This window comes from Ambystoma mexicanum, chromosome 9 (genome assembly GCF_040938575.1).
Source record: "Ambystoma mexicanum isolate Mex_15411 chromosome 9, UKY_AmexF1_1, whole genome shotgun sequence".
Taxonomy (NCBI): domain Eukaryota; kingdom Metazoa; phylum Chordata; class Amphibia; order Caudata; family Ambystomatidae; genus Ambystoma; species Ambystoma mexicanum.
The window spans coordinates 1,388,439,454-1,388,456,064 of record NC_090931.1 but is presented as its reverse complement, the minus strand read 5'-3'; the positions used below and the strand labels follow the sequence as shown (position 1 = coordinate 1,388,456,064).

Below are 16,611 nucleotides of genomic sequence, written 5' to 3'. Positions count from 1 at the left end.
CCAAGTAAGAAGAGAATTTTCAGGGCGACAAGCCATCTGCCAAAATGAGTCCTCATGTGGTCTGCACCTTTTTCTTACCAAACAGTATTTTTTTGTTGGATCTACTTCCTGAATTATGGGCTAATTCATCAAGTGTTTGGAAGGGAGGGGACTCTGATTTCCCCTTTCAGTCTTAACACGCACTGACACCGAGTGCTGGATATGGCTAGCAGTTTAGGGGTTGAGCCCACTAAGTCATTTCCACAAGTAGCCTCACTAGCCAGTGGTGGTTGCGCTGCACATTTGATGGCTATCTGCTCGAGCAACATTATATCTTCCAACAAATATTCCACATGGATGTGATTCTTTTTGGGGGAACCAGATGCCCGGAAGCCATGCTTCCACAACTGACCAAAATCATGTGCAACCCCAATTGGACAATTTGCCACTTTCTCCCATTGTACATACTGCATACCCTGCCAACAGTGGACTAAGAAACATCCGCAAGTATACTAGATGAGCATTATGTTTTGGTGTATCTGACATATGCCTCCTAGGTGTCAAAAAGTTATCAGTGATGGGCACACAATCATCTGATGTCGTTTTCAATCTGATGGAATTGGGAGCAAGGATGCTATATTCTGCACAGGACAACAGGTTAGGGTAATGCTGGAGGAATATAGAAGCTGTACCTCTGATTTGTTTGTTCAGGACACAGCCATGTGTTGTGTCCTGGTCCCCATCAACAAGGCAACCACTGAATGGGGAAATGGTACTTCTAAAGGGGGAATCCCAGAACTGTATTTTCATAAAGCTGCATTACTATGGCTGCAGTGGCTACTGAGCAGAGACATGGAGTCATTCCTGCAGATATCGGATTGATGTTTCTTTCGGTAATATGTGATTGGCTTCTGATACTGACTATGTGTTAATACTGCTTATATTTATTTCATGACAGTACCGGGCATCAGGTAGACCTAAAGCTAGAGCGTCAACAAATGCTTTCTTGACGGTGTCATTCCTCTTCTTCTGCCTCTTGTGGCCACTGTAGTGGTTCTGATGTTTTGGACCGTTGTATAGTTTTGTAGCGGTTTAACTATCTTGGTATAACCTAGTATTCACTGTCAAACTGTAGGGCGCACTGCCCCAGGGTGGGACAGGACGCGGCCACATTCCCAAGGGGGTTAGGGGTTGCACGGATCCCTAGCCTGCAATTTGTAAAAAAAAAAAAAAAAAGACATTTCTATTTTTTTTTCTTATTTTTTTAAGGGAGGAATGAAAAAGGGAAACATACCCAGGGTGTCGGACCTGGGGCATAAAAGTGTCTGGGGCACCAGTGAAAAAGTGGCCCACAGTTGCAAATGGCAATTTATTCCTTTTGTGACAGACTATTTGAGTAGTACGGAAGGGGGGAGGTTTTTGATGAAATGTCATGCAAATTGTGCACTTTAAAGAATATTCAGTAACACGGGTCAAAACTACCAGCTCAATCGTGAAGTAACTTATCAAACAGGCCCACTCTGACCCGAAAAACTGGCCCACACTAGCATTTTGTGTTTTTGGTTCGGGCATTGCCCTGTAGGCCAGTACGATGCCTGAACGTACCAAAATGTAGCCACAATTGTGGCGACATTACAAGCACTGATCAATTGTACAGAACAAAAATCCTGACTATCATTACGCAGACTAAGGGTGGAGGTTGTCCCCTGCTTCCCTTAGTTGCTGTAATGGGTTCAGGGGCTGCGGGCGAATCCTCCAGTTTAGAGCCATTTTGTTGATCTGAGGCTTCCTTAAACCAGGTGGCAAACCCCAGAATCCCTGCTTGTCTTTGACCTATTGACTCTAATGTGGTTATCTGTCCAAATGCAAGCTTCCTTCAAGTGGGAATTGCATGCGTCTATTCTCCTGAAAACAAGAGAACGGTGCGAGGATTCACAAACTCCAAGAATAATAAGGAGCCCCTTCCCCACAGAATGCCAGAGAAGCAGATCAAGGCATGCTACAAGGAACACATAGACTGGAAGGCAACCTGAAGTGTGGCGATCCATTCCCATACTCTGGGCAATGCGTGCACTGATGGTTCTGCACTCAGCAAAGCAGTGTGGGGAAACATCACTTTGCAGTAATGTGCCAGAGTCCACCATTCCGCATGTGGGGAAACTGCAACAGTGTCGACCCCCATCAGAACAAACCATCTTGGGAGCGGAGAGGAAGAAACTGAATTTCCAACAATGAGTATAAATGAGGACGACATGGGGACATCGCCAGCAATTAAGCTAGGAGCGTAGGACTGAGCCTAACTTTTTGATCGCATGACGATGCATAATCAGGCGACAGACAGGGAATCCACCCAGATTTAATAAAATTATTAATGTACATCCCTTCAGCACCCTGCTAGATATTGGCACATGGCTGAATGTCATGAGGTTGCAGGTGTTCCATGAGATCCCTGCCCTGAACCTCGGAAAACAAGATACGAAGATCCACACTTTTGGGAGAACAATGAAGACTGAGTGAGAATTGTGCTGTTATAATCTACATCACTACGGCTGGTTAAGGTGACCTTCTAAGCCGCATGACTGCCGGAGATCTGAAACTGAACCGATTTCCTAGCCAAGGATAGGCCACAATCACATACAGCCAATCGAAAGGCAAACTATGGGGAAAACAAGTGACATTGCATCTCAAAACAACATTGCAACTGATAGTTATCCCACATCGGCACATGCCATTCAAGTAGAAGTTGGGCTGAAAAGGTTCGAATCCATGGCCATTATTGAGAAGATTATGGGACCGACACCTCAGGTGTCCCTGATTGTTGTTAAGGCAAAATTTAAATGGCCAGAGTAGAAGACAGTGTAGATATGCAGCGCTTGACCCAAACTATCTAGTTCTCCAGCATGGGGTCTGGCATGGATTCACATGCCCATGGATTCACATGCTCATGAATATTCCCCGTCGTCAGGCTGGGAATCCTCGGTAAAGAAAAAATCAGTATCAGTTTCGTTTCTGATCTGTCTTTCTTAGTAGTAACCAATCGCTGATCTGTGGGTCATACTGCCCCCAGCCAATGACTGCCCTCTCCCTAAGCCCCACCTCTGGCAGCCATCCTCAGATTTTTACCGCACGCTCAAGTGTTGGGAGTCCTCGTGTTTAGCTCTCGAGTATTTTTACTGCGTTTTCACGCTTTTTCAGGAGAATTTCTCATTTTTTCAGTTTAATCGAGCCTGAAGCTCCACCGTTTCTACTTCCGATAACGGGGACCCGTTTCGGAATTCTTCTACGCCCCTCAAGGGTGAAGTTTTCATTGAGTTTACACTTCTTGGAGGATTCCGGAAGATCTGTGACCTACCTCAACGGACATCGCCCAGGACAAGGGGAGCTCGACGCCCGGATCCAAGCTGTTCAGGAACTGCCCTGGATGCGGATTATATAACGTTTTCAAGGAGGACGAGCATTCGCGATGTCTCTACTGCCTCCATGGGGACAAGACGCACGTGGAGAAGGACTGTGCGTTCTGCAAGATCCTTTCGGAACGGACCAAACAAGATCGTCGTTCCCGCCTCGCCACCTGGCTGGAGAAGGGCACAGCAGGGGAGAAGGTCGAAGAAGAAGTCTGAGCGGGCTTCTAAGTCCTTTGAGGGCGCCCCGGCGACGGGGGGCCCAACAGAAGGCCAAGCACTGCGAGTCCGCGGGCTCCGGGAGCGCCGAAAGGTCGGGCTCTTCGGTTGCCAAGCAGGGCGCTACTTCCCCGGCACGTTCGACCACGAGCCAGCGCTCTGGTTCGGGGAAGAGGAAGTCCGAGAACCCGGGTAGGCCGCTGGAGCGGACCCAGTCGATCTCAAAGGGGGAGCAAGGCGCTGACCTTCCCCCGCCCCCAAGGCGAAGGCCCAGGACGCACCTAAGGTGGTGAGGGCTTTGATCCACCCGGCTAAGGCCTCTACCGAAGTGGTCGCTGCGACCCTGGCGGAGCCGGCTGAGACTACGCCAATGGAAACGGCCTCTGGGCCCAGAGTATCCCTGCCGCCGCGGAGGGAATCCTCTTTCCAGCCCATCGCTAAGACCCCCGTGAAAGCCCCGGCTGAAAAAGAGGGGGGGGCTGGTGGACATTACAGACTCGGAATCAGCCTCTGAGGAGGAACTGGTGGAGACCGAGAAGGGCCTCAGCGAAAGGTCCATAGGCCTCAACGAGAGGTTCATAAACCTCAACGAGAGGTTCGAGAAGGTTCGATCCCAGGGGATGGTCCCTGCTGACGTGATCGAAGATAGCGACGACGAACGGGGCCCAGTGGAGCGGCCATCCCGTCCGTCGTGGCCTTTGCCCGAGCCCCAGGATAGCTCGGCGGCCATTTTGTTGGCGATCCAATCCTTATGTACCGAGATAAGGACGAGGTTACCACGCACCCCGACGGAGGAGCCAGAACCAGGCCCGTCGGGAAACCCTCCAAACAAGCGGAGGAGAGTCCACCCCGCTCCGCCCTTCGTGCCTGCGAGACCGGTGGACCCCTCATCCCCCTCGCCGGACCCTAGAGAGGATACGGCGACAGACGATGACGGCGGCGATGACACAGCGGACATCCCGTTGTCACCCCCCCCCCGCGGGCGTCCCCAGCCGACAAGGTTGGCTCTTTCCACGCCATGATAACCAGGGCATCCGAGCTCTTCCAGCTCTGCCCTGAAGAACAGAAAAAGGAGGGGTTTCTGAACCAACGGCGAGAGGCTAAGAGGAAGACGGTCCTTGCGGTGCCTCTACTCGACGACATCTGGGACGAGGGGCTTGCTGTCCTCAAGAACCCTGCCACGACACCCGCCAAGAGGGACAGGTACGAGAAGAAGTACCGAGACCCTGATACAGTCCCCTTGTGCCTCAGGGCCCAGCCGACGCCAGACTCGGTCGTCTCGGCAGCAGCTAAGAAGAAGGCAGTGGGCGCGGCGGCTTCAACTTCCACTTCCCCGCCGGACAGCGAGGGCAAGAAGTTGGACTCTATGGGACGACGAGTCATCTCGTCGGCGGCAACGACGATTAAGGCGGCCAATGCCTTAGCGATCGTGGCCCGCTACGACAGGGAGCTCTGGTTCAAGATAGCTCCCCTGCTAGATTTCCTACCTGATGACAAAAGGGCGGAGGCCCTAGAAATTCTGCAGGAGGGCGAGGTGGCGTCGGATCACGCCATAACGGTGGCAACGGACATTGCGATACCGGATTTCGCCAACTGGGCAACAGAGTTTGCCTCCGACGACGAGGATGGCTCAAGGCGACAGACTTTCGCCAGGACGTCCAGAGCAGAGTGTTGGACATGCCGTTCGACGGCAACCTTTTTGGTAAGGCGGTGGATGAGTCTCTACAGGCCATCAAGACCGACTCGGAGACGGCCCGGGCCCTTGGGGTGCTTCAGCAGCGACAGCCCTTTCGGAGCCCCGGAGGCAGACGGGGTGCCTCCAAAGGATCCAGCGGGGGCTCCTCCACTTACCGCCAGGCGGCCCGCTCCTCTTCCCAGGAGGCCTACAGAGGTCGCGGCAGGCAAGGGGGTTCCCGCCGTCATCGCCAAGGAGGCCAAGGCGGCAAGACTGCTTCCAAGCAAGACTGACCCGGCCGGGTTGTCGGGCCCCCACCGAAGCACCCCGGTGGGAGGCCGGCTGACGAAGTTGGTCAGAGTGTGGGAGTCCATCTCCACCGATCGTTGGGTGTTGGACACCATGGCCAACGGATACTTGCTGGAATTCCTAAAGAAGTGCCCTTGCATTCCTCCCGTGGCCAGGAAGGAGAATCGCGTCCCTCAACTGCTGTTGGAAGTAAAGGCGATGCTCTAGAAAGGTGCCATCGAGCTTGTCCCCAGGAGGCTCCGGGGCTCCGGAGTGTACTCAAGGTACTTCCTCATCAGAAAGAAGACAGGCGGTTGGCGCCCCATCCTGGACCTGCGTCAGTTAAACAAATACATCAAGGCACAGAAATTCAGGATGGTCACCCTCCAGCACGTGCTGGGACAGCTGGAGGAAGGCGACTTCCTATCGTCGTTGGACCTGGAGGATGCTTACTTCCACATCCCCATTCTAAAAAGGCACAGGAAGTTCCTCAGGTTCGTGGTTCAGGGACGCCACTACCAATTCAGAGCCCTACCATTCGGATTAAAGTCGGCACCCAGGGTTTTCACCAAGTGCCTGGCACCAGTGGCGGCGCGGCTGCGCCTGCAGGGGATCCACGTCTACCCCTACCTGGACGACTGGCTAATCCGGGCAAGGTCAAGGGAACTTGCCGTCCATCATACGACGAGGACCGTCCGGTTGCTCACGGAGCTGGGGTTCGCCATCAACTACCCCAAATCCCACCTGGTTCCATCACAAGTAGCATTGTTTTTGGGAGCGAAGCTCGATACAGTGGAGCAATTGGCCTCCCCTTCAGAGGAGAGGACCAAGGCCATCCTGGGCAAGTTGCCGCGCCTGTTAGCCACGGACGTGGCCAGGGTGAGGTCCATCAAGTCCCTTCTCGGGATGATGTCCTCATGCATCTACCTTGTGCCCCTTTGCAGACTTCGGATGCGTCCGCTACAGGAGTTCCTCGACGCCCGCTGGTTTCAGTCGAGGGGCTGCTTCGAGGACAGGATCCCTCTCGACGAGGAGTTCCGTCGGGCGATCCTATGGTGAGGCACCCGGGCTCACCTCACTACAGGCACGGACTTTCAAACCCCGGCGTTTCAGGAGACGGTGACTACAGACGCCTCTGTGGAGGGTTGGGGGGCCCACATCAGAGATCTCCACGCAAGAGCCCTTGGCTCCCGGAGGAGAGGTCTCTTCACATCAACATCTTGGAGCTCCGAGCAGTGTTCTGGGCGCTCAAGTCGTTCCTCCCGTCCCTCAAGGACAAAGTGGTGAGGATCTTCACCGACAACACCACTACGATGTTCTACATACGGAAGCAGGGGGGCACCAGATCCCCAGCCCTATCCAAGGAGGCCCAGGATCTTTGGCACTGGGCCGTTGCCCAGGGGATGTTTTTGGTTCCCTTCCACCTGGCAGGAATAAAAAACACCATCGCTGACTCACTCAGCAGGGAGCTGCGCTCGTGCCAGGAGTGGGAACTGTGCCAGGATCAAGTGGATCGACTCTTCCAACGATGGGGCAAACCCCAGATCGACCTGTTCGCGACGGCAACAAACTCCAAGTGCCCGAGGTTCGCCAGCAGGTTCCCACAGCCGAGGAGCATGGGCGATGCTTTCTCGTTCCCTTGGAACGGCCTGTTTCTATACGTGTTCCCTCCATTGCCGTTGCTGCTCCGCCTCATCAACCAGCTCAAGAAGTCCAGGTGCAGGATGATCCACGTCGCACTGGCCTGGCCGAGGCAGATCTGGTTCCCAGGCCTTCTGGACTTTTCAACGTCCCCGCCAGCCAGGCTGCCGGCGAACGCGTTATCTTCTCTCCAGAGAAGGAGGCGCCATTCTCCACCACGATCCACAGTCGCTGAACTTGCAGGCCTGGCTCCTGCAGCACTAGAGTTTGGAGGGTACGATATCCCGGCTGATTTCAGAGAGGTTCTTGCAAAGGCCAGGGCGTCCTCAACTCTCAAGTGTTACGGTCATAAATGGAAGAGGTTCTCTGTCTGGTGCCGTGCACAGAAGATTAACCCTCTGCGAATTACGGCCCCTCAAGTGCTACCGTACCTGCTGTCGCTGGCCAAGGCTGGACTGGCTCACGCCTCCATAAAAATACATCTGGCTGCCATCTCCCGATATACCAAGACGACGGAACAGGCGTCCTTGTGGTCTCATCGCCTGGTGAAGGAATTTATGAAGGGACTATTTCGATCATTCCCGCCGGTGAAGGCTCCTGTCCCGGCGTGGGAGCTTAATGTGGTGCTGACCAGGCTCATGGGGGCCCCATTCGAGCCTATGCATTTGGCTCCTTTGAAGTTCCTGTCATGGAAGACAGCGTTCCTCGTGGCCATCACCTCTGCACGACGAGTGGGAGAGATTCAGGCCCTATCTTGCAAGCCTCCATACTTGACTTTTCATGACACGAGGGTGGTGCTGAGGACGCACCCCTCCTTCATGCCCAAGGTGCCGTCGGCCTTCCACCTGAACGAGCCCTTGGTGCTACCAGTTTTCTTTCCGTCGCTTCGACGCCGGCCGAGAGGACTTTGCACTCGCTGGATGTAGCTAGAGCGCTGAAGTTCTACGTGGACTGCACGAAGAGTTTTCGGAAGACGTCACAACTGTTTGTGAACTTTGGGTCTGTGAATCAAGGGAAGGCTCTCTCGAAGACTTCCATTTCCAGATGGCTCTCCGGCTGCATTATGCATTGTCACCGGTTGGCAAAAGGGCCGCTGCCTGGCCGTCCGAGAGCCCATTCGACCAGAGCGATCGCTGCTACCACGGCGTTCCTGTCTGTGTGCCCCTGCTGGACCTCTGCAGGGCTGCTACGTGGAGGTCGACGCACACCTTCACAAGATTCTACTGCGTCGATCGGGACTCCATGGAGGAGTCCAGGATCGGCCAAGCAGTGCTGCGCAACCTGTTCGCTTAAGGTGAGCCTGGTGAGGAGGTAAGAGTTGCTTAATGTTGAGTTGTTGTATTGCTTAATGTTGAGCCCGTTGCCACCTCCCGTGGATGTGCATGTGTATACTGCTATGTATTCTTTTATTCATGAGCATGTGAATCCATGCCAGACCCCATGCTGGAGAAGGAACAAGTTACTTACCTGTAACTGTTGTTCTCCAGCATAGGTCTGGCATGGATTCACATGCAAACCCTCCCACCTACCCCTCTGCGGCTCTTCACTTGGTCATACTGCCACTTGGCGTGCTACTAAATCTGAGGATGGTTGCCAGAGATGGGGCTTAGGGAGAGGGCAGTCATTGGCTGGGGGGCAGTATGACCCAGAGATCAGTGATTGGTTACTACTAAGAAAGACAGATCAGAAACGAAACTGATACTGATTTTTTTCTTTACCGAGGATTCCCAGCCTAACGACGGGGAATATTCATGAGCATGTGAATCCATGAGCATGTGAATCCATGAGCATGTGAATCCATGCCAGACCCATGCTGGAGAACAACAGTTACAGCTAAGTAACTTGTTCCTTACAGAGATATATAACACTGACAAGGGAAGACCTAAATTGATCTTCGTAGCGACATGCGTTTAAAAAATAAAATGGGTTTAGAAGCAGGATACAACTAGACATGTCAGTGCTGTACAATTGCCATCTGCACTGGACTCTGTCAATGTAGGTTAGCTCCTCCCGAGGTTGCTGGATCGAGGCATCGGATACTGCTCATCGAGTTTTTTGATTGGCTTATTTTCAAAATAAGGTGAACATTTTGTTTTTTAGGTGTCGAAACACTTGTTTTTCTCCAGCATGGGGTCTGGCATGGATTCACATGCTCATGAATATTCCCCGTCGTCGGGCAGGGAATACTCGGTAAAAGAAAAGTTTCTTTCACTTACAAAATGGATTTCTCCTCTAAACCAATCACTATATTTTGGGTCATATTGCCCCCAGCCAATGACTGCCCTCTCCTCAAGCCCCCCCTCTGGCAGCCATCTTCAGAATTTTACCACACGTTCAAGTCTTGGGAGTCCTCAAGTTTTGCTCTGTGAGCTATTCTACGGTTTTTGTGCTTTTTCGACAGAAAATAATTATTTTTGTCAAAAAGATCCTGTGTGCTCTTCTCTCCATCTGCCGATAAACGGGGATCTGTTTTGTCTGTGAATTTCAACGCCCCTCAAGGGCAAGGATCGTCGTGTTTTCAGCAAAGTTTCCAAAAAGGCCATCGGGCCTACTCCGCACCTCTGACCATTGTGGAGGAGAAGGAAGGAAGTTCCCTTTTCAAGATCTGCACCAGATGCGGACTGCGGAACGTTTTTGTGGAGGACAAACAACTTCAGTGCCTCTACTGCCTACCCCCGAACCACAAAGTAGATTGTGAGATCTGCCTCGGCTTCTCCAAGAGAACAATGAAAGATCAACACAGTAAGCTGACGACCTGACTAAGCGCCAAGGCCTCTGCCCCGTGCCCCAAACCGGGTCATGCCTTACCCAGGACAAGCCGGTGTGAAGAGCGGGCTTCTAAGTCCTTTCAGGGTGCTCCATCTGTGGGGGCACAAGACGAGGCCAAGCACAGTGAGTCTGCTTCTGTGGGGGTCGCCGCGCAAGCAGGTCCCTCTATGGGCCGGGCGTGATTAATGTCGCCATCTGCCTCCATCGCCAACCATAGATCGAGCTCCTCCTCAAAAAGGAAGTTGTCCAACCCGGCTAACCTGCGGGAGAAGCCAGAGAAGCCTAGGGTGGACGACAATACGACCGACCTGCCCAAGATGGCCCAGGCAGCGCAGGAGAGATCTTCGTCGACAATTGAGCTGGTGGCGGCCGCTCTCACGAAAGCCAAAGGAGCTGACCCCGTGAAATTAGCCCCTACTGCGCCCAGGGTGTCCCTACCCCCGAGGTGGGAGGCCTCAGCTTGGGCAGTGGCGAAGTCTGCATGCACACCGGAGAAGAGGATGCCATCACAAAGCTCGGCTCAGACCCCTCAGGGTGCAAAAAGGGGGAGGGAGGCGATGGAAGTCACAGGCCATACTCCAAGACATGGATGGCTCGTTTTCGGACGATGCAGACTGGGAGTCCCTGCACACAGTCCACAAGGACGTGGAGGATGGCGACGGTGCGGGCCTAGTGTGCCTACCACGCCTGCTCAGCAGAGAGATGTATCCCTGAACATCTTTTCAACCCTAAACACGTTGGTGTCAGAAATCCAGAAGAGGATGCCGCAAACCCCAGCCCTGGTGTCTCCAGGTAAGCCTCTGATTAAAAAGAGGAAGCGCAACCGTTGCCGGACTCGGTGGTGTCGCGGCTGCAAGGATGAGGTCATCTAACCCCTCATCGTCATCCTCAGTCCATCCAAACAGCGAGGGGAAGAAGCTGGATGCTATGGGGAGAAAGGTCATTTACTCTGCGGCGTCAACCATCAAGGCAGCCAATGCATTGGTCATCCTGGTCAGGTATGCCGGGGAACTGTGGTACAAGCTGGCCCTGATTCTGGAGTTCCTGTCTGACGACAAGCGGGTGGAGGCGATCGCACTCCTCCAGGAAGGTCAAGTGGCATCGGACCATGCCATCAGGGTGGCCCTGGACATCGCTGACACAGGTTTCTGGCAGATGAGTTGTGGTGCAGGGAAGGCTCTACCAGTTCAAGGCCCTTCCTTTCGGTCTAAAGTCAACTCCAAGGATGTTCACAAAGTGCCTCGCATCAGTGGCGGCCCATCTACGTCTACGAGGGATTCATGTGTACCCGTACCTAAACGACAGGCTCATCAGGGCCAATTCAAGAGAGCCATCAATCAAACAAAGAGACGACTGTCCAGCTGCTGCCGGATCTGGGGTTCTCCGTCAATTAGCCAAAGTCCTGCTTGACACCATCGCAGAACGCACTGTTCCTAGGAGCCAGGCTCCATACCGTCTCCTGCCTAGCATCGCCCGCGGAGTAGAGGATGCGGCTGTGCTGGGCAAGGTACAACGGCTGTTGTCACTGAAGACCGCCACAGTGCGGGCCATCAAGTCGCTTCTTGGCATGATGTCGTGATGTCGCAGTACATCTACCTTTATCCAGCTATGCAAGTTGGGGATGCAGCCTTTTCAGGCATTTCTGGATGCTCGCTGTATACAAGTGTCTGGAGGCTTCATGGACAAGATCCCTTTTAACGAGGAGTTCCATCGGGTGGTGAGGTGGTTGGGCGTACGCTCCAACATTGCCCCGGTCACAGGCTTTCAAAGCCCCCCCCCCATACCCGGAGACGGTCACCACAGATGCATCCCTGGAGAGCTGGGGAGCCCACACCAGACATTTGCACGTCAGAGGCCTGTGGCTACCAGAGGAGAAGGATCTCCACATCAATTTCCCTTAGCTGCGGGAAGTGTTCTGGGCCCTCAAGTCATTCCTTCATCCCTGAAGGGCAAGGTGGTGAGGATCTTCACAGACAACACCACCACGATGTTCTACATCACGAAGTAGCGAGGCACCCGATCTCCAGTGCTTTCCAAAGAGGCGCTGAACTTGTGGCACTGGGCCATAGGACAAGAGATGTTCCTCATCCCCATTCACCTGGCGGGAGTCAAGAACCCCATCACCGACTCTCTCAGCAGGGAGTTGCGCTCCTGTCACGAGTGGGAACTTCGGCAAGACCCGGTGGACCCCATTTTCATCAAGTGGGGCAGGCCACAGATCGATCTGTTTGCGACAACTGTGAACTCCAAATGCCAGAAATTCGACGGCCGGTTCCACTAGCCGAGGAGCATGGGGGATGCAGGCTCCTTCCCGTGGGAAGGCCCGTTTCTGTATGTTTCCCCCGTTGCCTCTCCTGTTGCAATTCGTCAGTCAACTCAAACAGTGCCGATGCAGGATGATACTTGTCATCCCGGCGTGGCTGAAGCAGATTTGGTACCCGGACCTTCTCAGCCTGTCTGTGTCTCCCCCGGTCAAGCTGCCAGTGGTCGCGGATCTGCTCACCAGAGAAGGAGCTGCAATCCTGCATCATGACCCAGGATCACTGAACCTGAGGACTTGGATCCTGCAGCCCTAGAGTTTGGAGGTTGTGAGTTGCCGGCGGACTGCAGGGAGGTCCTTGCCAAGGCCAGAGCATCATCAACTCTTAAGTGCTACAGACAAGTGGAAGCGTTTCACTACGTGGTGCCGGTCGCAGAAGATCACCCCTCCTGAGGGTCACATCCCCGCAGATTCTCTTGTACTTTTGGTTCCACGGTCTCGTCAAGGAGTTTCTAAAAAGACTGCTTCGATATTTCCTGCCGGTTAAGGCTCCTGCCCCGGCGTGGGAACTCAATGTGGTGCTGACAAGGCTCATGGAGCCCCCTTCAAGCCTATGCATCCGGCCCCTCTCAAGTTCCTCTCGTGGAAGACTGCTTTCCTTTGGCCAACACCTCTGCAGGAGGGTGGGTGAGATCCAGGCCCTATCCTGCAAATATTCATATCTAACTTTCCACGAATCGAGGGTGGCACTACAGATGCACCCCTTCTTCATGCCAAAGGTTCTGTCGGAATTCCACCTCAACGAGCCTTTGGTGTTGCCAGTGTTTTTTCCGAAGCCTTTGTCACCGGCCGAAAGGGCCTTGCACTCGCTGGACGTTGCTCGTGCTCTGAAGTTCTACGTGGCACACACAAAGAGTTTTCGGAAAATGGCACAACTGTTGGTGAACTGTAGTCCTGTGAATCATGGGAAGGCCTTGTCCAAGCTTCCCAAATCTCCGGGTGGCTATCTGGCTGTATCACACAGTCATCGGTTGGCGAACCGACCGCTGCTCGGCTGTCCGAGAGCTCATTCCACCAGAGCGATTGCTGCGATGGCAGCGTTCCTGTCTGGTGTGACCCTGCTGGATATCTGCAGGGATGCTACGTGGAGGTCTACGCACAGCTTCACAAGGTTCTACTGCATCGACAGGGGTTCCAGAGAGGAATCCAGGGTCGGCCAAGCAGTGCTACTCAACCTGTTCGCTTGTGGCAGGTCTGTTCCGGAGGTCAGAGTATTGCTTCTGTTGAGCCTTGCCACCTCCTGTGGTTGTGTAATGTTGTGCTGCTATGTATTCTTTATTCGTGCGCATGTGAATCCATGCCAGATCCCATGCTGGAGAAGGAACAAGTTACTTACCTGTAACTATTGTTCTCCAGCATGGTTCTGGCATGGATTCACATGCAAACCCTCCCTCCTACCCCTCTGTGGCTCTTCTTGGTCATACTGCCACTGTACGTGCTTACCAAATCTGAAGATGGCTGCCAGGGTTGGGGTGGGGGGTCTAGGGAGTGGGCAGTCATTGGCTGGAGACAGTATGACCCAGAGTACAGTGATTGCTTTAGAGGAGAAATACAGTTTGTAAGTGAAACTGTTTTTTCTTTTACTGAGGATTCGCAGCCTGATGACGGAGAATATTCATGAGCATGTGACTCCATGCTGGAAAACAATAGTTACAGGTAAGTAATTTGTTCCTTATTTGCTTTTGTGTTCTCAGGAAGTATGAAGGTCGTAAAATAAAATTGCATGTTTACAGCTCTTCTACCACGGCTCCTTGCTTGTTACCTTCTGGCTGCCAGTGGAATTTGCTGCTTTCCTGTGTCTGGCCTTTGTTGCCTTTAGTGGACATCTTATTACCGACATCCTCCTGTCCCCCAAGTGTGCAAATTTCTTAGAAAGGACAATGATTAGAGGCTTGTGAGAGATCTAGATTTGTGATTGGTATAATACGAGTAGCAGCTGCTTCTCCAGATTATGTTCACAAAAGGACATCACCAGTAGACCACCTTGTCATCCAAATGTGTGGTTTTGTGAACACTACTGAGAAGTCACATAGTGTGCATTCCTTGTAATGCTTTGAATGTGTTTTGCCTGTTGAATGGGGAGTCTGTTTTAATAAACCTGTGTGTCTCTCTAGTCACTGAGCTGCATTACATGGAATGATTGGAGTTTTATTGGTTTAATTTGTGTGGGGTTTAAGGGCAAATGCTGTCGTGTGGAAGGGCAACCACCCAGCTCTGTTGGTTTTATTTGCCATGCCAGCACTGTGTTTAAAGCCACCTTGCCCTTTGTGATCTATAGATTGTTTTTTGTTTTGCTTGTGCAGTGAAACGACCCCCGTGAAGGTGAACAAGAGCCCCTCGCTTCCATCGGACGGTTCCCCGGTCACCAGCCCAGACACCAAGACTGCCAACCATAAGCCAGAGGAGACGCCTGCGGTCGTAGTCACCCCATCTGCCCCCTCTGCCCTTGAAGAAGTACCCGCTGCCACCATACCGAAGTCGCCATCTCAGGTATTTTCCATTTCTTTCGCATCCTTTGCACAGCGTGGCTCATTTGGCACTGATGGACAGGTATTGTGGTACCTATTTCTTCGGGGAGACCCTTGTAATTGAGATGTGTACCCCACCCCGGCCCCCCATTTTATTGAATCTTGAAATGTTATTTCACTGTGGGTTCTTTGCTGTGCCTGCATTATCTTTCTTTTTATTCCCCACTTTTCTTCTTTCTTGCCTTTCTCCATCGTACTCATTCTCAGTCCCATCTTTCACTCCTTTGGTGTCTCCTTTTATCTCATCCCCTTGTTTCTTATCCTCCGTCTTTCATTTTCTCCTTTGTTGTACCTCACTCAGTCTCAATAGCTCTCCTGTCCTCCTTTTCCTGTTTCTTTCCTTGCTTCTCTTGCCTCATCTTCCTTCTCTTTCTCTCTTGCGCTTTATCCGTGTGCCTTTGTCGTTCTTCTCACGATTTCTTCCTCTTGCTTTTTTTCCCTATACACAGACCCTTCTCTCCTTCAAACCACAAGTGTTTGTTTTTGGTACCTGTGCCCTGTTTCCTATTACAGCACCAGAGTGTTGGTGGGGGGGGGGGGGGGGGGGAGTGACATTCTGAGCTCTCATTGGAAGTCTTGACTGATCTATAGAACCATCTATGGATCTTGTCAACCTTGTATGCAGGCAAACTGCTTCTCTTAATGCTAACTCTCTATGTGCTAACACAGCGGGGGACAACACAAACTATCAGACCCCTATCTCAGGAATAACATAGTCTTCAGCCTATGTCGAATATCCAATGGCTGATTGGAATTTATCGCTCATGGCATGGGAGTGGGGGATGCCACTGGCCCCTTGCTCGCTGGACGCCCTCTATGCTTGGCCCCCTGTCTGTGCCTGGGCTGCACTTCGCCCTCTGCGTGTTTTTTTTGCCTTTCAATATTGGCTGCAAAGAGGCACCCGCACTGCACAGAGAGCTGGCCACCAACACCCCTCCCTTCTCTCTTTTACACCCTGCAGCTGAATGTACCGAAATAGGACTTAACATTAAAATCCATACATTCTCTCTTTGCAGAAATGCAGAGTTAAACAAGCAATTCTCCCAGCAAAGGTGTTTTGGCTCAAGCCAAGGGCACAGCTATTGGATTGCTTTGCACGAAATATGAAAGGTTTGGCATTTGCCAATTCAGATTACTTTAATGGAACTAAAAACATTGCTGAAGTAAATTCTTACGTACAGTGATAACCAGTAACTCCTCCTTTTCATGGTTTATACTGCTTTTGTTCGTGCCTTGTTTCCCCTTTTGTTGTCCTGACCTACCGCCCGCAACCGAAGAGCGAGGCACCCATATCCACCTCTCTTGCTCATTTTGTAAAAATGGGGAAACTGTTTTTATACCAGTACAAACTGTTGGTATTGCCAATGCTTGTTTTCTTTGCATTCTAGTAATCTAAGTTTTATGATGGGAAAAGTAGAATCCCCAGAATGCAAAGAAAAAAAACAGTATTAGATAAACATCTACCTATTGGAATGGATCACGTTGGCAACTAGGATAGTGTCAAACGCCCAGACATTTGTAACTGCGTCACAGAAAACGGATTCCCCACCCCTCCCCCTCGGACCAGCCCAGTGTTTTTAGAGGACAAGCTGGAATTCGACAGCCTGTCTTTCGGCAACTCTGCCACAATACGTAAACGTCTCCAATAACCATGCAAGTCCAAAAACGGAGTGAAGTGCGCACGAGAAGAAAAATGTGTTGAGACCAAGCCAATGATTTGTCTGTGTCCTGCCCCGGCCGGAAGTGGAAAGCCACGCGGGCGGAAGTCTGGACTATCCAGTTCTGCTGATC

General features: G+C 52.3%; 1 protein-coding gene across 19 annotated transcripts in view; it reads left to right on the top strand.

The window, feature by feature from the left end:
• Positions 1–16,611, top strand: part of BIN1 (bridging integrator 1) — a 508,669-nt gene that overhangs the window by 347,601 nt on the left and 144,457 nt on the right. For all 19 annotated transcript variants that reach the window (XM_069616790.1, XM_069616788.1, XM_069616789.1 and 16 more), the window contains one exon: positions 14,596–14,782. In XM_069616790.1, coding sequence (XP_069472891.1) covers positions 14,596–14,782 — 187 coding nt within the window. The remainder of the gene's footprint in view (positions 1–14,595; positions 14,783–16,611) is intronic.